Source organism: Anolis sagrei, chromosome 1, assembly GCF_037176765.1.
Source record: "Anolis sagrei isolate rAnoSag1 chromosome 1, rAnoSag1.mat, whole genome shotgun sequence".
Taxonomy (NCBI): domain Eukaryota; kingdom Metazoa; phylum Chordata; class Lepidosauria; order Squamata; family Dactyloidae; genus Anolis; species Anolis sagrei.
Genome location: NC_090021.1, coordinates 26665906 through 26688893, shown reverse-complemented (window position 1 = coordinate 26688893; position 22988 = coordinate 26665906). Strand labels below are relative to the sequence as shown.

The window sequence follows — 22988 nt, the reverse complement described above, 5'->3', positions numbered from 1 at the left end:
TTATCCAGCATGATTAGAAGAAGCTCATCATAGAGGCACACTAGAGAACCTACGAATTTATGGACAGAACATTTTAATCATATCTGTGAATAATCAAATCTTCAAAAGCCAAACCACAAATGTAGAGAGACAACTAGGATCGTTCATTTAATAATATTGTAATAGAAAATAGAATACTAGAATATGAAAAAAGATTAAACACGTTGAATCACAGTTAACTAAAAGACTGTATCTTTAAAACATTGACAAATTATTTTGTTTTAAAAGCCAAGCAAGAAGGTGCTAGTCTGCTGTTTCCACTTCACCCTCCTGATGTTGGGTTACATTTATCACTATCTCAGCCAGTACCAAAAATGAAGAAGTTGCTTCTTTTCCTTGAGGGACTAAGTACTGTAATGTTTTTCTATAAGGCGAAACCAACAGAGGAAGAAATCTTGTTGTTTCTATTTGAGAAAAAAGCCCCTTGAGTGTATAAATAGCATTTGGGGAGGAATGTCTGTGCCTGTGTAGCTATTAAAAACATTTGTTTTCTTGACAGATAGGCGCCTACTGCTACGTGGAGTGCTCAGCTTTAACACAGAAAGGACTGAAGACTGTTTTTGATGAAGCTATTATAGCCATTTTAACTCCAAAGAAACACATGGTGAAAAAAAGAATAGGCTCAAGATGCATTAATTGCTGCCTGATCACGTGAAACCGCACTGGGCCACGCATACTGTGAAACTCCTGGAACCATCCAAATACACACTTAAAACAACAACAACATCCTACTAATAGATCATAGATCAATTGGGAAGCTGCTTTTTTCGGAATTGGCATTTGGTGAAACCCAGAGGGAGAGGGGGAAATCCCAAACGTGTGAAGGAGCACGCACCATCTGTTACGAATACTTTATTCAGACTGGAAGGAAAGTACAATTTCTCAGGGGTAACATAATTTAGGGCAAGCGACAGATGTCTCCTCATGTTGCCCCAGCATGCAAGCTGTGTTTCGAGAGGAGGAACGCCGGCCCCACGATGTTTGAAGATGTTTGGATAGGCTTCTGCTTTTTGACCGTAGTCTGCACAGTCTTTATGGAGTCAGCACAACAACAAAGACGCCTTCCCTCTTTGCTCCAGTTATCTGCTTTTGTATGTAAGCTTCTTCCTGTTCCAGTATATCCACAAGGGTGCAAAAAGGAGACCGGACACATAGCCCAAAGTGGCTCCAAGCGAACAAGAGATGGGCCAAACCTGGAAGAAGAGAACACTGCATCAGAAGGAGAAGTCTGGGAGGGAGGAGAGAAACGGGGGACTATAGCTCCTCCCTGGTGTTCTTTTCTGAGCGTAAGTTTGTGTGTAATGGAACGAAATGTGGAACTGGATCCACTGCAGAGCTTAACTTGCTTTTCTCAGAGAATGCCAAAAGTGTTAACCAATCATCATCCATTTCTTAACCATGTTGTACAGTTTTTAAACTTATGTGCATTAAAATGCAACTAGGCTTCTGGCTATACTGCAGATGATGTTTGGTAATTGCCAGAACAAGATGAGAAGACTGTGGAGCATTTTATGTGCCCGTTTTTGTAGCCAGAGTAATGTATATGTTTCTGCTTTGCAGTTAATCTGTTGCTGTTTTTTTAAATAACGGGTGGTCAAAGCAGTTTGTATTGCTTTTTTCCCATCTTTCCTCCACCAATCCCCATAATTATGTGATTTTTAAATTACTAAAAGGCTCAGAAAAAGTATTTTGGGGGGTTACAACTCCCAGAATTTCCAAACTGGGAGATTCTGAGGATTGTCCAAAAAGAGCATCTTTTTAAAGCTTTGTTGATCGCTGTGAATGGAATGTTTAACAGGAAAGCACAATTGATTGAAGGAGAGTAAGATACTGCACAAACCATAGGGAACGGCAAAGTTGATGACATGACTAACGAAGAGATAGGAGGTATGCTTTCAGTTCAGCCATTCAGGAACTGTATTTCATACCTGTTGGTCTCTGGGGTTTTCTAATCCACCCTTAATCTCCTATGCTTCTTCACCCATGAAAAGGCTGAAAAGGTTTAGGCAATACACCTTAGCAGGGAACTCCACAATGTATTGGACGTATAGGGCTGCATTAGACTCCTTTGTGTCCTTTCTATGGATGCCTTATTTCACTCCCAATTTTTGCACACAGAGCATGAAGATTGGTTAAGGAGCAGTTTCCAAAATATGTTCAGCTGACGTATAAATAAAACCCAGTACCTTTGCCCATGTGAGACTTCTGCTTTTAAGTGTAACACTTGACCAAGTTATGGTGAGCAAAGCCCCTGCCCCTTAATTTCAAAGCAGGTAGTGGAAAAGGAAACATAGGTTCAAAGAAACACGATCCCCCTGCCCCCAATTTGGTGAGTTCAGGTGTTAAAAACAGAATGGGAAAGGTTCCTGCAAGGAAGTAGATGAAGGATTGGTTCTGATAACAGCACTCTGTCCCCAACAGTCATCTGTCAGTTGCCTCTGGGGAGGCTAATGACATCACCCATCACACATTAGCAGAATCGAAATTACACCTAAAGAAAACAACAGTTGTGAGTAGGCAAAGCTATATCTTTAGGAGGATGAGTGTCAAAAAAGATATATATGTTCCATCTTGGTGAGAAAATAGGAAATGCTAAAATTTTGCTTGCTGCCTATAGTTTTGTTCTGTTGTGTACCTTCAAGTCATTCATGACTTATGGCGAATCTAAGGAAAGCCCAGAATGGAACTAGAAAACAGGGAAAGTAGCCCAATAATTCAACAGATATAAAATCTTAATCTGACAAATGTGACTGTTTTCACCCATTCACAATTGATTTAGAACAGGCAAACTTTGGCCCTCCAGGTGTTTTGGACTTCAACTCCCACAATTCCTAACAGCCTCGGGCCCTTTCCTTTCCCCCCTCAGTCGCTTAAGCGACTGAGGGGGGAAAGGAAAGGGCCCGAGGCTGTTAGGAATTGTGGGAGTTGAAGTCCAAAATACCTGGAGGGCCAAAGTTTGCCTATGCCTGATTTAGGGCATACTTCCATTGATTAACATGTCCTTAATTCAAAAGATTTCAGAACTGAACTTTGCAATATTATATAATCATCAAGTAAATACCAAATCTGAAATCTAGTTGAACATTTTAGAGAACACTACATGGTTGAAGAGACAATTCACCAAGCTTTCTTTCAAGAATTATATTTTTCTTGTAAATGTCTGAATAAACGTGTACCAGCAAACTTAAGGACACGTTAAGAGACACTAGAATGCTACATTATTTTTGGATGAATCGAACAAATTACAAGCAAATGGGCAACCAAATGTACAACTGAATGCTGATATGTATGCACAATAGAACCCTAGGTCCGATTCTGCTTCTTGAGGTTGATGTACAGAGGTTGTACATCAGACTAAAGTATCCAACTGCTTGCAGAAGGAAACATATGTCTTAAGACACCAGTGGGATTCCAGCCACTGACAATGCCCTGCTCTATTTCAGTTCTATTTAATTTACGCTATCAAGCAAAATAGTTTTTCTTCTATGAATGCAAACTTGTGGCATATACACCTTTGATTCCTTTTCCTAGCAGGTCTCCATAATTGTAACAACTAAGAATCTACTCTTTAACTGTTCTCAGGATGTCAACTCTTTCTGCAATGTACTCACTCAAGCACATAAAATTTCCACACATATAATGGAAGTAACCCTGGGTGCAAGATTGGAAACTTGTTCCTCCACAACAAGCACCAAAGTAATAACTTTGCGTGGACTAGTGGTCTTCCAAGCTTGCAGTCCCTGAGATGGTTGTCATTGTATGTGACAACAAAGTATTCACTTAAGATAATGTAACATCAAATGTTACTATCCAGCACAGATTAGAAACATTACTTTTTCGGACTATACTCTTATTGTAATAATTGATATCAATTTTTCCCCAGTTTGGAACTCAAGGTGGCTTACAAATTATAAATAAAGCTAAAATATAACAACATACAGAAGTTAACAATGTAATTAAAAATTCAAGCCTATTTTAAATAACACTTAAAAAGCAGGAGTGTTGTGTGGTTTCCAGGCTGTATGGCCATGTTCTAGCAGCATTTTTTCCTGACATTTCACCTGCATCTGTGGCTGGCATCTTAAAAAGCAGAAAATGAAAAATCCAGCACCTTAAGCCAACTAGTGTGAAGACAGCAAGGAGAGTAGCAATCTAATTTATGTGAGAAGGGAGCTCCAGAGATTAGATGCAACCATTAAGAAGTTCCTCTCCCATCCTAGAATCTGCCAGCCAGCATGGCTATTGTTGTAAAGTAGATCACCCTCTGGTCCATCCATATCTGCTTTTATAATGTTTATGACCCTATGTAGACATTCTTGGGGGTGTGCTAGAATCATGTTTGAACAAAGACCTTTGTATGTCGAACCCAGCTAATTCATAAATCTGTGTTCATCTTTATGCACCAAGGTAACACAGGGTGCATCTACACTACAGAAATGACGCTGTTTGAAACCACTTTAACTGCCATGACTCAATGCTGTGTGATCCAGGAAGTTGTAGTGTTACAAGGTTTTTAGCCTTCTCAGACAAACTACCACTTGTTATCCCATAGCTTTGAATCATGGCAGCTACAGAGGTGTCAGCGTGCATTAATTCTATAGTTTATATGCATCTTGAAAATGCCATTTGGCATCCTACAAACACAATGCAAAGGAATGCTACCCCAATACCTGTACAGGACTTAGAATAGTAGCTCTCAATTGAAAGCCAAACAGAATAGATGGTGAACTTTCTTGACTCCCATTGATGAATATTCAAGAAAATCCTACAGATTTTCACATTAATGTTTTAAAGCAGGGCCGGCCACTATAGTGTGGCTGCCTTCTGTAGAATTCTGGGAAATGTAGTTTACTGAAGCTGAGGACCTCTCTGGTTGAGAATTCCAAAGGCCCACCCTAAACTACATTTCCCAGTATTCTGCAGAGCAATGCAAATGATTGGGTAAGTAGGCACCTCCATTTTAAAGCGCAAATGTGATATCATCCTGAGTCCAAGATTCGGTGGGTGCATAAACCTAAACCATTGTCACTATGCAGAAATTATATTGGATTGCACCATTATGCAACCAATGGCCAAGCAGATTGCAATGCCTTACGTTTTCCTGCCAAATTGCTTTGTTGTGTAATCCTTATTATAATGTTGCCATCATGGAATTGTTTGCATTATACCCGCATAGGCACCTAAAGAGTTCCCACTCTGTTCTCAATATTTGAATAGAAGGAGAAAGCTGTCAGCCAGAGATTTGAAATAGGGTTCTCTTGGAAACACTGCATTTTTGGACTACCTTTCCAAAACTAAGCCACCCAGCATTGCTACCAAAGCCAATTTTTCAAGCCACAAGCTGCACAAAGGTCAGGGGGCAACTGGACAGTGTCACAGCTTATCTTGCTTGGCAGTTCTGTGCTCTGGGAGTGCAGGGCAATCTCGCTGTGCCTTTTGCGATTCTGAGACAAACACTGTATTTCCATAATATCTGTAATGGGCACAATTTACATTATCTTCCCCACCTCGGCTCCTCTTCTCATCTCCTAGACAACAAGTGAAATGTAGCCTAAGCATTTGAAGAAAATAACAAAGCCAGATTGTCTCTCGCTTCCTAGCTTTTAGCTCCTGTGCTATGCTTGCAATGCCACTTACTCTAGAATGAAATACTTTAGGAGCAAGAAAAGAGACTGGGCTTATTCTTCTAACTGTGAATCTTTCCCACATACCACTCATGTCATATTCAGCCAACTTTTTTCCTTTGCTGTTTGCCATTTATTATGACTTAGTTGACTTAAGCTTCACATTCCTCAATGTGTGCATTTAGTGCAACATAGCGTTGTTTGGAGGTCTTTAGGAGTGTAGCAAAGATGACTGGGATCATCTTTTCATGCAGTGCCTTAGGTACTCTTATACTGACCTTGCTTCTGTTTTCTGTTTATGGCCTCAAAAAAGTCATGGCTTCACTCAATTCACTGTTGCTTTGAAAAACCAAAGATTTGCTTGTTTCCCATTTGTTAACAGGGCCCTGCGTATCTTCTATAAAATGCTGTGTGATTTACACACACAATGATGTATACTCAACGCTAGTAAATTGTGTTTTTGTGGTCTGCTCAAGCTTTTCTTTCCATCAGAGATTTCTTTTCAAAATAAATTCAATTTCTTCAGGAACTGACCAATCATTAGACAATAATAAAATAGTAATAATCTAGGCAATGGTGTAATAGAATTTGTATAAAACTTTGTATCTTCATTATTGGGTTAAAGCAGGGGTGGGAAATGTGGGGTGCATACAGATATTTAATTTTGCAGCCCAGGAGGTCTTTGCCCATATATTTCATTTAAAAGGGTGGGATGGGTTTTTTTAAAAAAAAGAACAGGACACAACCCCTCCTTCATATGCTTGCTCCCTTTCTAATTAAAAAAAAAACACAAAAATCTATATACTCATGTATAGATCTAGACATTTTTCTCAAAAAATCAACCCAAGAAAACTTGGTCAACTTATCTATGTGTCAATATAAGTATTGTACCTTCACTCTTATCAAAAAAAGTAACCAACTCTTTCTCTGAGTAGAGTGGTGAATGGCAAGAGTGTAGTCCATCCTGGGAGAACCAAAAAGAAGCTCTCTGTTGGGGCACCATTTCTTGCTTTTCTGAATGCCTTGATAGGGAAATGTTGGTAGCAGCCAGGGGCCTCTGAAGGCAGCATTGGTGCTTTTCCTTGCCATGAAATGACCCTCAGCTTACCCGCAGTTCATATCAAAATCCATATTTTTCCCCCGCCATACCTGCCCTTGACTTATACATGAAATTGATTGATACATGAGTATTAGCAGCAGCAGCAATCCCTTGTTGCTAAGTACAATTTTTTTCCAAGGGCAAAGTCTTGGTGGTGGATCCTATTCTGGATCTGCATGGTCTCTCATAATACAGACCTAGATTTCCTAGTGGAAGGCAGTCACAACAAGAGTTTGCTTGATGCACCTTTCTCTTGGCACATTTCTCCCTTTTGCTTTCTATTTGTGCCTTTTCAAAATCCATAGCATTGTTGGTAACGCTCGTATACAGTAAATAAAGTAAAGGTTTCCCCTGACATTAAGTCTAGTTGTGTCTGACTCTCGGGGGTGGTGCTCATCTCCATTTCTAAGCCAAAGAGCGGTGTTGTCCATGGACACCTCCAAGATCATGATTGCATGGAGCACCATTACCTACCCGCAGACGCAGTACCTATTGGTCTACTCAGATTTGCATGTTTTCCAACTGCTAGGTTGGCAGAAGCTGGGCCTAACAGTGGGAGCTTACCTCGTTCCCCAGATTCCAACCGGCAACCTTTCAGTCCATAAATTAAGCAGTTTAATCCACTACGGCACCAGAGGGGTCTGGTAAATGAATTTATAGCCAATTGCTATTTTATTTTGGAAGGATGTGATCAATGGCAGGTTTGGGGATGGGAGGCAATTGGCACCAGAATCCTCAGAGTTTGCTCAGTTCTGGGTCAAATCCACTTCATTTGTCCTACTCTAAAGGCCATGCGTAAGTACAACTCACAGAGCAGCCAGTAGCTCATACTTGCCTCCCCCTCGCCAGATCTCTTTAAGTACAACTCACAGAAGAGCCAGTAACTCATACTTGTCTTCCCCCTCGCCTTGCAAAGCTATGTTGACCACCACTATGGCTAAGAGTGACCCTTGGTTCCCCGAAAAAGCAGTTCTTTGTATGATTAGTTTCTAACCCTGGATGAATGGGAAACCTGGATAGCCTCTCACACAATGAATGTAAGGAAATTTATTCTGAAAAGAGATGGTACAGCCATCATTTTACAACTGTGGGTTGGAAATAGGGTTCCTTCAAATGAATGCTGGCTTCAACAACAGAAAATAGAGCCTGGAGAAGCCTTGGGGGGGCTTGGAACCTTATCAGCCCTTCCTTCTGCATCAATTAAAGTTCTCAGGGTTTTGTGGGGTTTTGCCATTTCATTTGTGTGCATGTATTTTTATCTGAATCCTGTCCAATATTCTGTGCCAATTTCAAGCAAGTATAGCTGATTACTGATGAGAAAAGTGCTTTCTAACCCAGATAAAAATAAAAATAACTGCCCCTTCTGTAAGCATTCTTTGCCTTTACATATCCAATAGTCATCACTTTTCACTCTCCTACACTTTTCTGTTATAAATGCCAACACTGTTGCAAGAGCAATTTTATTTATCCATGGGTTGTTGTAGGTTTTTTGAGCTATATGGTCATGTTCTAGAAGCATTCTCTCCTGACATTTTGCCTTCATCTATGGCAGGCATCCTCAGAGGTTGTGAGGTCATGTCTGACAAAACATGTCCTCGCTAAAAATGTATTGAAATGTATGATCCTTTGCTGGAGGCATTGAAAACAAAAGCTATGAAATATTGTCGGGGATGGAGATACAATAAAGGTCATGTGGATTTCACTTTAGATTCTAAAACTATGCCTTACAGGAATTTCTTAGAATATGTTTTTTGAAAAGACAGCAACAGCTATAATGAGACATTTGAGCCATCGCTCTATTTTAGGGGGAAAGGATTAAGTCATTTTTAGCATGATATATATTGGGAAGGGGGAGAGACTGTTTCTATTTTCAGACCATTTAATTTTATTTCTTCTATGATTTCACAGCTCCTACCTAGTGCATTATAAATAGACATCTCTGCAGGAACTAATTTTTACCAAAAGCTACGGGGTCCTCTTCTTTCCCTCAAGTTGTAGATGCTTACTGTTGTAAATAACTTTACTTGCATGCAAAAGGGGGAAAAGGAACAATTTAAAAGTGAAAAATCAGAAGTAATTCTGGGAAACTTTCCAGAAGAAATACCCCAAGGTTTCCCCATTTTGTTCAAAGAAAACTTCTTTTTAACTTTTCTCAGAATCCACTTGAAAGTAACAGCTGAAGGAATTTTAATTATGGCACTGCAATTTCAAAACACGGGGGAAAACCTTTAGCCAGTCGCCACTTCACAGCCTGGCCTACCTCACAGGGATATTAAGAGGATAAATAGGATGAAATTAACCGCCTTCCCTTTCCGTCACTTCCCTGAAGAACCTGGAAGAAGGTCAAGAAACAAATAGGAAACTGCTACCATTCGCCTTGAAAGTTCAAATGAAACTGAAGCCAATTTTAAGTGCTTCAGAGTGTTGTGTTACAAAGTAAGAGTTGTGAGCTCCATAACACTCCAGGAACTTACGCAATGAAGAAACTCCCATAAGAGGAACAGTATGAAAAGCTGCTCTTCTGTAATTCCCAAGGAGTAATAATGGCACACATATCCCATTCACTATACCTTTCCGCATTGGAATACTGACTGAGGATGATAGGATTTCATCCTGTTTAGCCCGAGCATACTACATTGGCTGACATGTCTAATCAAAGAGCTAAGTAAAATATGACATGTTTACAGTGGCAAAGGGGTCTTCAATGTCCTACCCCTCCAGGGATTGACAAAACCAAAAATCACATACAGAACTATGCTCTGAATGATTCTGTTTTTTAATCCAATATTCTAGAACAGAGGTTCTCAACCTGTGGCTCCCCAAATGTTTTGGTCTTCAACTCCCAGAAATCCTAACAGTTGGTAAACTGGCTGGGATCTCTGGGAGTTGTAGGCCAAAACTCCTTGGGACCCAAGGGTTGAGAACCACTGTTTTAAACTTTTTAAAAAGTTGATATACATGTATTTTCCAACCGCCACAAATTGAAATCATAAAATAGTCAGATATCAATACATTACAACTTTCAATAATACTAGTACAGGCATGGGCAAACGGGCCCTCCAGATGTTTTGGACTTAAGCGGCTGAGGGGGAAAGGGAAGGGACCCAAGGCTGTCAGGAATTGTGAGAGTTGAAGTCCAAAACACCTGGAGGGCCCAAGTTTGCCTATGCCTGTACTAGTTGGTATAGCCAATGATTGGGAATGCTGGAAGTTACAGTTCAACAAGGTCTCACATAGCCAAACCATTTTAAATCAGAGTGAAAAGCCAACTTATACAATTGGTCCATGTTTTGCAATTGTTCAAGCTTATATGAAGTAAATAATCCACTGGTTCTGGAGGTGAGGTTGTTCCAGATTTTAGCCTGCAACCTCTCCTACATAAAACCCTGCAACATAGACAATGCCTTCCATGCAACTGTTCAAGAAAACATGTTGGTCCAAAGCCATCTCAGTGTCTTTATGGAGCCTCTAATGCAGTGGTTCTGAACCTGAGGGTCCCCAGGGGTCTTCGCCTACAACTCCCAGAAATTCCAGCCAGTTTACCAGCTGTTAGAATTTTTGGAAGTTGAAGACCAAAACATCTGGGGACCCACAGGTTGAGAATCTCTGCTCTAATGCTCTAATGCATTTTGTTACTGTTACCCACCTTGAGGACCATTTTAGGTTGAAAGATGGGACATAAATTTAGTGAATAAAGTAGTCTGCAATATGCAAGGGGTTGCCAATACTCAGAAATAGACGCAAGCTATGGAATTATGGGGTGAGACTTCTTTTTTTTCACAGAACATGGGGTCTGATTCTGAATTGGGGCTGTGGCCCATAGCAAAAGAAAGGTTTCCTTTCCCTCCACTTGTCATAGCCCCAGTCAAACTTCATTCCTCTTCCGCAAAGCTGCCTTTAGAAGAAAACTGCCTACAAAGAGGTCCAATCTCTGGATATCCAGTTAGGCCCTAAACTGCAGAACTTATCAGGTGAACAGATAAAAGGTTCGGACAGGCAAACGGTTCCAGCCCAGCTTACCTGTCTGAAAGTATCTCTCCTTATGAACCATCAAGGAATTTAAGATCATCTGGGGAGGCCCTGCTCTCAATCCCATCTTCCTCGCAAGTGCGACTGGCAGGGATGAGAAACAGGGCCTTCTCAGTGGTAGCCTCTTGGCTGTGGAACTCCCTCCCTAGGGATATTAGATCGGCTCCCTCCCTCCTGTCCTTCCGAAAAAGAGTAAAAACTTGGCTTTTGGAACAAGTGTTTGGAAGTGCAGCAGAATAGGTAATTATGAAATAAGAAGAATGAACATGGAACAGCTGGACGATGCTGCTGGATAATTATTTTAACAGGATGACATCAGTGATTATGTTTTTAAATGGTTTATATATGCCTTTTTAATATTGAGTCAAATATTTTAAACTGTATTTTTATGAATGTATGGCACTAAAATTGCTATTTCTGTGAGCCACCTTGAGTCGCCGCAAGGCTGAGAAAGGCGGGCTACAAATCCTGTAAATAAATAAATAATAAATAAATGCCAAGACAGCTAACTTAGGATTTCCAGGTCACACCCTCTTCTCCTTAAGGACCCCAGAGTCACACGAAAGAATTGATTGGAGACATTTATAACTAGCCTTGCAATTTAAGACACTGCCAAAACAAATGCCTCCAGTTGAAAGAAACAAAAATATGATGAACATGCTGAAAAACAGCAGATGCTCAACATGAAGAAAAGCAGAAGTCAGATAAAAGCAAATTCAAAGTCAGCTGCGAAGCTGCCTTTACAAACCCTGGCAAATGAACAGGATTTTCACCTACTGGTTACCAATTGAATGGTCCCCAGGAAGTACATTCTACGGCTGAGGTTTTTTTAAAGATAAGATATATTTCCTGCCATTGCCTCTAGAGATGTTTCCTGAGAAGGGCCAAAGGAAAGTCACAACACCCAAATGCATCACTATGGAAGGAGGTGACTCTTTAGACAACAAATAGATCACAAGCCATAAAGGACTATAAAGCAGCATTTTGCATTATGTGCCAAGAACATTCAGGAAGCCAATCCAAACATTTCCACATTGAGAAGATGTGCTCCACATCGCCAGCTACTTGGCTGCATCCGGCAACATGAAGGCCCTTAGAGACAAAGCAAGGCCTCCAGAGCAACACAGAAATGCTGGACCACTCTAACAACCGCCATGTCTGACTACACAGAGAAGCCATTAAAATCCACAAGCATGTGGACAATTTCAACAGAAAGGAGGAAACCATGAAAATGAACAAAAACTGGCTACCGGCATTTTTAAAAAACTCTAAAATCAGGACAATAAAGAATGAACAACACTCAAAAACAGGGGAATTCCAGACAAGAATCCATCAGGGCCAGCTAACACCTCCCAACAAAGGATTTCCCCAGGCAGCAATCAGCCAGGCTTTGAACTGCAAGACAATTAAATGCTAATCAAGGTGGCCAATTGCAACATTCACACTTGCCTCAAGCAGACAAGAGTTAATTCTCCCACCCTGGACATTCCACAGATATATAAACCTCACTGAGGATGCCTGCCATAGATGTGTGTGAAATGTCAGGAGAGAATGCTTCTGGAACATGGACATACAGCCCAGAAAACTCACAGGTGCTGTAGGCGATATTTCAGAGGAAGGAACTGGCAAAAGTACCCCTGAGTATGCTTTGCCTAAGAAATCTCTATAAAATTCACGTGATTGTCATAAATCGACAGGAGACTTGAAGGGTTAGTTACTGATGACTCCTGCCATCCCTTTCAAAACAAAACTTCAAGCCATTTTTAACTGATTCCCACATCTCCCGCTTCCAGGAAAGCTGGCTGCTGCTTCCAAGCTAGGCTCGAATCCAGCCCAGGTCCTGGCTTCCTGCCTTTTCTAATCCCAGGAGTTGATCCTCGGTTGGCTTTGAATTTGGAGGCACATGTCCTCGCACACGTCTCCTCTCAAGGGCAAGGAGGAAGTGGGTGTAGAGTTGGCCAAGCGCCTCTTTAAAAAGAGAAAGAAGGAAAGATGAAAAATGTGAATATGTAGACTTTTTTGCTCACAAAGTCTACATATTCTCAAGAAACACAGCCATGAACAGTACACTGGATCATCATTGGCCAGGCTGTCAGAGGGACTCATGAGTTACTGTCCAAAAGGAAAATAATTTTCTGAATGTTCATTTCTCTGAAATGAACATTTTTGACCACATGCACACACACACATAGATTCACAGAGTGGCAAAGGATGGTGTTAGGAGCCCCCAGTGGTGAAATGGGTTAAACCCTCGTGCCGGCAGGACTGTTGACTGACAAGTCAGAGGTTCGAATCCGGGAGAGCAGGTTGAGCTCCCTCTGTCAGCTCTACCTCCCCATGCGGGGACATGAGAGAAGCCTCCCACAAAAATTCAGGAGATATTGCAGATAAAAATTCAAATTAATAATGATTTGCTACTATGGGGAGTGTTGGATCACCCAAATGTAACAATCAATTACCAGGAGTTTTTTAAAAAAACCAGGAGTTATTTAAAGTAATAATAAGAGCAGCACATGCGGTGATCACTAGAGGATGGAAAGGCAAATCGAAATGGACATTAAATAATTGGAATGATTATATGTATGAGCAAGTGTTGTTAGATATTACAGGAATTATGACTAAGCAAGCAACAAGAATGGACAAACAAAATGACATTACAAATAGATGGAAGGCCTACTTCAACTGGGTAAAAATGGAGGAGCCAACGATTTCATCAAAGAAAAAAATACAAAGACTTCACCAGTGGCTGGATCTGCAAGATTAGCAGAAATATACTGTGGTCAAGGAGGGAGGGAGAGGAAAATATAATTTGCATCAGTGTAAACTAGCATAATGCCATTAATATTTGTTGAATTACTCTGAATTTATGCTTATAACACTTGGAATATGGTTTGCTGATTTGTGTTTATACCATTGTAAAATATGTTTGAAAAAAATAGAAAAAAAAGAGAAGCCTCCCACAAGGATGTTAAAACATCAAAACATCCAGGTATCCCCTGGGCAACATCCTTCTCTCACACCAGAAGTGACTTGGAATTTCTCAAGTCACTCCTGATATGGGGGGGAAAAGGATAATGTTAACCCAAACTCATTTAAATCTTAAAATGTAAAATATGCTTCCATGCCAGGAAAACGCTAGGGAGTTGAAGAATAGAATAGAATCACAGAATCATAAAACTGGACGAGACTCCAAGGGCCATCCAGTCCAACCCTCAGCCAGGCAGGAATACACAATTCAAGCACTCCTGAGAGATGGCCATCCAGCCTCTATTTAAAAATCTCAAAATTACATTTTTAAAAAAAACTTTCCCATAGTTGGGACTATACCATCGTGAGGCTATTTTAATCAACTTGCCATTAGGAACATCAACAAATAATAAAAATAATACGAAAACTTTATTTATAACCTGCCCTCTCTCCCTGAAGGGACTCAGTCACGATCACCAATGTCACCATCACCTTGACAAATTGCATCGATTCCTTTTTCCCATCCATTAATATTGGGGTTTTAACTGGATTTAAAACAGGTATGCTGGAAACTCTACAAACAAGATCATTTTTCTGAATTTACAGCTGCCCTCTAGTTCTGCAAACTGCACATTATCCCCCAAAGTATCTATACAGCTGAAGCTTGCCAGGCTGAAAACTGCAAAGAGTGTTCTCAGTGCAGGGCTTGGCCATGGCATTTTTGCAGATCAATCGGGAGCCAGCAGCCCTTTCAAATGCATTTGGGTAAGTGCCTTTAATGGAAGGAAGCTACACCACCAGAGGCCACATTCTCACACAGTGCAAGAGTGTGAAAACTCCATGACATCACTGGATCAAATGCTGCATGGACTGAACTCTACAAATGACACTGGGGCCACATTAACAAGACGTTTGCACCGAAAGACCCAGAAAATATCCTCAAAACAGACAGACCTACACTGCTCTCTCTGGAGTGTTATGTGGTTTCCAGGATATATGGCCGTGTTCTAGCAGCATTTTTTTTCCTGATGTTTTGCCTGCACCTGTGGCTGGCATCTTCAGAGGATCCTCTGAAGATGCCAGCCATAGATGCAGAGAAAACATCAGGAGAAAACTGCTAGAACACACCCATACAGCCTGGAAATCACACAACACTCCAGTGATTCCAGCTGTGAAGGCCTTTGACAATGCACTGCTCTGTCTCCCTTTTCTCATCATCAAAGCAATTACAGTGATCCTCGTTACTTTGCGGTTTGCCTTTCGCAGACTCGCTGTTTTGTGTTTTTTTTTAATGAAATTAAAATATTTAAAACAAGTAGCGAGGAAACACAGAACAGAAAGGCCCCGCCAAAGTGTGAGAGAGAGGGGGGGGCACCTTGTCGCCAACTCCCCCCCCCCACCCCCGCCCGGTTCTTCTTCTTCCCTCCGGGGATGGTTATTCTTCCCTCTTCGCCCTCTTTACCTTATTCCTCTTTGGCAGCTCCTCCTGCTGCTGCTCCTGATCCTCTTGCCGCCGCCTGAGCCCCGCAATGCCTCCACCACCTCCTCAATCGTGCCATGGCTGCAGGTCCAAGTGGTGGCAAGAGGCCCAGGAGTAGAAGCAGGAGGAGGCGCTGACGCTGCTGCTGAAGTAGCTAAGAGGCACCTCATCACCATCTGGGCCTCTTGCAGTCGCTTGGGTCCCACAGTCATGGCACGATTGCGGAGGAGGTAGAGGCGTGGTGATGCCCAAGCGCCTCTTCCACCACTTCTGGAGCAGCAGCAGTCGTGGCAGGAAGAGAAACGCCAAGGAAGAGGAAGGTAAAGAAGGCAAGGAGGGAAGAAGAGCTGCCCCCAGAGGGAAGAAGAAGAGCTGGGGAGGGGGCATCCTTACTTCGCAGAATTTCACTTATCGCGGGTGGTCCTGGAACATAACACCCGCGATAAGTGAGGGAACACTATATATAATTGTTCAGTGATGAAACAAGATGCTGCTGTTTTGTGTCTTCATGTCATTTCTGACATATGACAACTCTAGTGGGTTTTCTTGGCAAGATTTGTTCAGGGAAGGCTTGCCTTTGCCTGCCTCTGAGGCTGTGAGAGTGTGACTTGCCCAAAGTCACCTGATGGGTCTTCACAGATTCAAACTGTGGTCTCCAATCATAATCCAACCTTTAAGCCACTAAACTATGCTGGCTCTTGAAGCAAATCATTTAGTCATGTTGTCCTTTAGGGTTCTTTTGGTGGCGGCACTCATTGGTGTGTCCCCGATGAGTCTTTTGGAAAAACAGGTAAGACTATGCTGTTTCGCTGTGTTTTAAATGGCCTTGATTTCTCCTCCGCCCCCACAGAGATATTATGCAATGATATTGCTGAAGCTGTTCTGGCACGAGGTGCATTTGTTTTAAACTGGTATTTATTGTTCTAAGTTGTTTGAGGCCTGAATGGCAGAATACAAATGTGGTTCTGTTTTACCCATATTTTCATATAACCATGCCATTCACATGACAGAAAAATACAAAGGGAGCCGCAATGGCACAATGGGTTAAACGCTTGTGCTGGCAGACATGAAAGGTCAGCGGTTTGAATGTGGGGAGCGGGGTGAGCTCCCGTCTGTCAGCCCTAGCTTCTCATGTGGGGACGTGAGAGAAGCCTCCCACAGGATGGTAACACATATGGGCATCACTGGGCAACGTCCTTGCAGATGGCCAATTCTCTCGCAGTTTCTCAAGTCTCTCCAGACAGGGGGAAAAAAACAAAAATACAGATAAAATCCAGACTGCTAGGCATTTTAAGGTCTTTACAATATAAAGAGAAACTCAGATTAAAAATCATATCACAGTTTAGGTGTACGGGATTAAAAGTGCTGATGTGACAGGTGATATGTAAGGATTATAGGGTAAGTGCAGTGTGCGGTGTGCAGCAATCTTAATTCTAATAAAGTGCTTCTGGGACTTGGAAAGGCACATCGGAACAGTCAGGTCTTCAAGTTCTTTCTGAAGACTGCCAATGTAGGGGACTGTCTAAGATCTTTTGGGAGGGTGTTCCAGAGTTGGGGGGGGCACCACAGAAAAGGCCCTACCATATGGCACTACCATATGAACAGTCTCCAAAAAGTGCAACCATTTTCTAAATGTCAACCACCTTGCATGTATAGGTACTCTGGTCTCCAGGTTTTTTACTTTTTTATCAAAATCCCAAACAAGATAAAGTTGGGATAAATAATGTCTCTACAGATCTACTGAATTTGGGCTACTTTTTGTACCAGCCGGTGTAAGATATTGGGGAAAAAATGTTCCTGCTTTTTTCTTCTTTTCTTTTGGTGAAGCAAAATGACATTCTGTAAGCATATTTAGCTTGACCTACTTCAGGTCTCTGGTCCACTCCAGCAATACCAATGTACATAGGACAGAGATACCAACCTGCCATGGTCTATCCCAATCCAATGGAATAGGAAATGCTCCAAGCCATGCACCCACCACGCTGCACATGCTAGTAATCTGAAGGTTGTTATCCCAGATCGACATAGCCCTGGAAGAAAGTGAGACAACAGTTTCAGGGAATTTGGAAAAGGAAATGCATGCATCTGCATCCATTATTGCAATTTACCAAAGTATTTAAAAGCACCTTCAACAGGAAACAGCTGTCACTAAACCATAAAACTTTCTTCTGAGTGAAAGCCAGACCTCAAGACTTTTGAGTCTCCTCTGGTAGAAAAAAGTGGGCTATAAACACATATAATAATATAATAATATAGACCTGAAAAATGCAAAGAACTAATAACAGTCATTTTATTACCCAACCACCACCAATCCCTTTCACGTAATACAAGTTGACAAGTTTAATTACTTTTAATTATGATTGTAAAACTCATTAATTTGAATTAGTGAAGTCTAGTCCCTGCACACTTCTCCCATCTGAATCACCTTAATTATCAAGGAGGCTTGTTATGGTTGGCTTGCCTTCATGATTCCATTTCGCAATTCCCTGAAACTCTACCTTTTCAGCAGTGATGTCAGCCATATGGACCTCTCTCTTGAAACCCTGCTATTATATAGGCTTAAGTGGCCAGTGGAAACCATCACAGTTTTGACAGGAATTTGCAACACTTTAAAATTCTTAGTAGTCTCTCCACATTTCTGACTTTCACTTTTGGGGATGACATTATTCACAAATCTGATTACAATGGTCTCTCCAGGAAACTAAATGCTTTAGCACAACCTCAGCTCAGCTCTTGCTCAGCTTGCAGCAGACCTTGGCCACAGGGTTGCAAGAGAAGATCTAGAGCAGTGGTTCTCAACCTGTGGGTCCCCAGGTGTTTTGGCCTACAACTCCCAGAAATCCCAGCCACTTTACCAGCTGTTAGGATTTCTGGGAGTTGAAGACCAAAAACACCTGGGGACCCCAGGTTGAGAACCACTGATCTAGAGGGATTCCAAGAGATGTGTTATTTTCCTTCCTAGATGGTGGGTTTTTAATTCATGGTTTTCCCACTTTCACAGGGGCCTTGCAAACCTAACCCCAACCAATGTGGAGGACTGCTTGTATTTATGCATATTACTAAAGGCACAGATACTTATAAAGTTCTGTCAACATATTAATGCTATAGTGCAAGAGGAAGCAAAGGGTTCCTCTTGCGGTTGCATGAGAACCCAAAGTTGTGCCCATGGCTTTTAAAGCCTCCAAACTCTCTGGATCATCCTTTGTCATCCTAAAGAATCATCCTAAAGAACTCATTTTAAATAGTATACTGAAATAGCCTGGAAACACCATCCTGGAATATAAGCAGGGTTTGTCCAGGAAAGGAGACTGCCAGAGCTTTATTCAGACAAAGGCAAACCAACCCCAAATATTATTTGCCTAAGAAAGCACATACTTTAAGGATACTTTGTTCGATTAACGTTAATGTCTAGGGAAGCCCTGCTCTCAGTCCCACCTCCTTCACAAGTGTGACTGGTGGGAAAGAGACACAGCTTTCTCAGTGGTGGCTCCTTGGCTCTGGGACTCTCTCACCAACAAAATTAAATCAGTGCCCTCCCTCCTGGCCTTCAGAAAAAGACCTGGCTGTGGGACCAAACCTTTGGGCAGTGAACAATACAAGGAATGATCAGGGACTATGTGTAATAGATACGATATTTGGAATGGCCTGGACTATGATTGTTGGATTGTGTGATTTTAATTATTTATATTGATGTTTTAATTGTTTATATCCAAGTTTTAATGCTAAATGATGTCATGTTTTATTATTTAATTGATAATTGTATGTTATTATCGTATGTTAGGGCATTCAATTTTGCCGTAATTGTGTTGGGAACTGCTTTGAGTCCCCCGCTGGGGTGAGTAAAGTGGTATACAAGTGAAGTAAACAAACAAATAAATAAATAAAATGTTTTTTCAAAATCTGAAGTTGACCCCTATGAATTTTTGTTTTGATGTGGGGGCCATTTTTGGCATTCCATGTCACTTCTGGGAATCCCAGGGAAACAAGAATTGGCCCCTGGACCTGCTGCAGTTGCCCATCTCACTGTAATATTTTGCTAGTTGTCTTTATGACTTAGAATTGCCTTTAAAGTTAATGACTGTATGTTTCGTGACAAGGTATAGCTACGATGAAGTTTAGCTGCAATGGCAAACTGGCTGTTTACTGTGAGAACTGTGGTTTGTCTTATGGTTAGCACATTTCAGGACTATGTACTCTCAGAGGTTTACCACCTCATGCAAAAAAAACCCTCTTCCTGGATAAAGGCAAACCATAGTTTTTGGTTTCACTGACGCCCCCAAATGGTTTGGTGGCTTTAGAAAACAGGAATGGCTGTCAAGGAAAGTGAGAGCAAAGGGAAGCATACAAATTGGAAGATAACAATACAATGTCAAATGCAGGAGCACTCCTAGAATCATAGAATCTAGAACTTCCTGTTTAGCTTGCAGAAGAGAAGGCTGACATGATGGCCATGTATAAATATGTGAGGGGAAGTCATAGGGAGGAGGGAGCAAGCTTGTTTTCTGCCCTGTAGGCTTCAAACTACAGAAAAAGAGATTCCACCTGAACATTAGGAAGAACTGTGAGGGCTGTTCAGCAGCGGCACTCTCTGCCCTGGGATGTGGTGGAGGCTTCTTCTTTGGAGGCTTTTAAGCAAAGGCTGGATGGCCATCTGTCCAGGTGCTTTGAATGGGATTTTCCTACTTCTTAGCAGGAGGTTGGGCAGGGTGGCTCATGGGGTCTCTTCCAACTCAATGATTCTATGATGCTAGCTTATAAGATACTAGCTGTACCCGCTATGCACTGCTGTGGCCAACCTTCCCTCCCTCTTTCTCTTTTTTCTTTCTCTCCTTCCTTCCCTCCCTCTTTCCTTCCTTGATTCCCTTTTTTCTCTTTTTCTCCTTCCTTCTGTCTCTTCTTCTTCACTTTCAATCCCCCCCACCACCACCATCTTTTCTTTCCCTTCCTCTTTCTCATCATTCTTCCTTCTCTATCTATTCTTGGACTCAAGTCTCAGCAGTCCTCCTGATCGATTTGTCTAACAAAGCACCTTGTTTAATATAGCATCTGAACCATTTTACAAACAACTTAATAACTCTCCTCATTTACAGCTCATTTTGAGGGGGAAGCAACATGCTGCAGTATTTACTGAATACATTTGCCTCTGCTTCATCTGCAAAAAAGCAGACAGGTTTGACAAGGGAAGAGTTTGGAAAATGTCAGGGTTCAAATGGCAAGGGAGCAATTCAACAACAGGTAATGCACACTGTTGTTTTCCACTGAACAAAGAAACTGGTGCGAATCCTGTCAAACTGGAGCATTGCCTCATAGACTTCCAGCAAAAGAAACAGTCAATAAAATCTCACTGACAATGGTGCCACAGAGAGACTTCAAATGGCACAATGGGCTTTTCCAAATAAGCTCATGACATGAGATTCACTCTAGTCATGATTCACTTCTACCATCTTGAAGTCTCTCCCGCGGAGCCAGCTTTTTAATTAAGTTCAGCAGGATACTGAAGGCTCACAGCTCAGAAATTCTGGCCACACTGGGAAGAAATTTAATTCAGATCACTGACATCTAAGTAGGTGTAAAATTTGCACTGTGTAAATCAAATGTGCCCAACATGATACCCTCTGTTCAGTCAAATGTGCTGAGCACAATGGGAAACGTCGTTCACTAGCAGGCTTGGGAAGGCCATTATAAATCAAGAGCCTTCTACTAAGGTTATGTAAGTTCTGGTAGACCTTGAGGTCTGTGGCTTCATAGAACTGAAGCCAGATGTTTCTTCTCCACATGACTTTGATGGGATTTATGCTTATTTGCATCCGGAATTAGACTTCACATTGTAACCAAGGTTTTATTCCTTTCCTCCCCTGCTGAGCCAACAGTTGCTGGTGAAGTCATATGCTGCCCAGGAGCAGGGAGAAAGTTCTTAGTATCCAAATTATACACACAAAAGCAGATGGCACAGCAGTATATCACGCAGTTCTTCTCCCTCTTAGACCCTTCAGTTGGGCAGAATGATGCAATCACCTCATCTAATAGATTTATGGTGTCACGAGGATAGCAAACTCTCAGTTGTTTAAGGAAAGTGTTTGTAGAACTTTCTGTTCAGGTGAATAAACAGAATGGATGCCTCTGGGTATTTATGCATTCTGATTTGCTGCTTCGTCTGAAATAGCATGCAATGTGCAATCAATATTTGATATTTGGAACAGCCTTGGACCAAGAATTTTAGACCATGTGATTTTAACGTTTGGATTATTTATTTGTTTGTTTGTTTGTTTGTTTGTTTATGGTATTTGTTTACCTCGCTTCCCAACCCCAAAGGGGACTCAGGGCGGTTCACAGTGTTGGCAACAATTCAATGCCACCGATACAAAACAATATAAAACATCAACATTGACCTAGCCCTGATAAAACATTAAACATTATTAAACACATTACATAAAATAACATCACATATCACACAAAGATATAGCTATTGTCCGTAAACAATCCTGGGTCATTGCACTTTCAAATTTCACTTTAACTTTAAATATTCCTATGATGGGCCGGACGCTTGGCTCCACAGCCAGGTCCCCTAAAGGTCAGGAGGGAGGGGGCCAACTTGATCTCACTCAGAAGTTCCACAGCTGTGGAGCCACCACTGGGAAAGCCCTGTCCCTTGTCCCCATCAGCTGCACCTGTGAGGCCAGTGGGACCGAAAGCAGGACCTCCCCAGAAGATCTTAATCTACAAACTGGTTAATAGAGGGAGATACGTTCGGATAGGTAAGTTGGACCGCAGCCTTTTAAGGCTTTATAGGCTAAAGTCAGCACTTTGAATCATGCTCAGTAGCTAACAGGAAGCCGGGGAGTTGCCACAACAGGGGGGTTGTATGCTCCCTGTGTGATGCCCCAGTTAACCACATGGCTGCAGCGTGTTGGACTATTTGAAGCTTCCAAACAGTCTTCGAAGGCAACCCCACATAGAGTGTGTTGCAGTAGTCTAAATCTAAATGGGATGTAACAAGAGTGTGGACTACTCTGGTCAAGTCAGTCTTCCCATGGTACGGGCGCAGTTGGCACCAACACCTGGGGCTCCAGGCTCAGTGATGAGTCCAGGAAGACTCCCAAACTGCAAACCTGCGGTTTTAGGGGGAATATTAATATGTTTTAACTCAACGTTTTAATGTCTAAATGTTGTCTACATTTTTATGATTTAATATGATAGTCATATGTTATTGTTGGTTTATGCTATGTATGTGAGGCATTAAATTTTTGCCACAAATATGTTTGAAACTGCTTTGAGTCCATCTCCCGAGGTGAGAAAAGTGGTATACAAGTGAAGTAAATAAATAAATAATAAATATATAGCAGCATTTCTTGGGTTGACATTTTACAGGCAAACATTGTGGAAATACTCCTTGAATAATTAAGTGCCTACATTCAAGAATATCCTCTTCTCTGATCCAGGACAAACCTGGGAGAAGTGGTGCCTTTTACTCACCTATAAATACACTGTAAATGTGCACAAACTGGCTTTAATGTGCATTTTAGCTGTTTCTCACTGACACATTTATTAGCTTGCCACCAAATTTCAGTGTAAATTACAATAGTTTTTAAAAAACAACAACAACAACAACATTCTAACCGTTACGGAGAACACTGGCAATCACAAAAAGAACTTGAGGGTCACATATATCCCCAGGCCATACTTTATCCATCCCTGGTTTATATTGATTATTATCATTACTAGTTCTTTCAAATGTGCCGGTTTAATTTCT

General features: G+C 41.5%; 2 protein-coding genes across 4 annotated transcripts in view; one reads left to right on the top strand and one right to left on the bottom strand.

Annotated features, from left to right (window-relative positions):
• Nucleotides 1-6232, top strand: part of RHOQ (ras homolog family member Q) — a 41997-nt gene extending 35765 nt beyond the window's left edge. Inside the window, exon 5 of one of the 2 annotated variants that reach the window (XM_060754409.2) lies at nt 539-6232. In XM_060754409.2, the coding sequence (XP_060610392.2) occupies nt 539-694 (156 nt within the window). In that variant the 3' untranslated portion in view covers nt 695-6232. The remainder of the gene's footprint in view (nt 1-538) is intronic. The other variant, XM_060754410.2, reaches the window with a different exon arrangement.
• PIGF (phosphatidylinositol glycan anchor biosynthesis class F) overlaps nt 879-22988 on the bottom strand; it is a 38673-nt gene continuing 16563 nt past the window's right edge. For both annotated transcript variants that reach the window (XM_067463549.1, XM_060754406.2), the window contains 2 exons: nt 17160-17268; nt 879-1232 (listed from right to left, as the gene is read on the bottom strand). In XM_067463549.1, coding sequence (XP_067319650.1) covers nt 1119-1232; nt 17160-17268 — 223 coding nt within the window. In that variant the 3' untranslated portion in view covers nt 879-1118. The remainder of the gene's footprint in view (nt 1233-17159; nt 17269-22988) is intronic.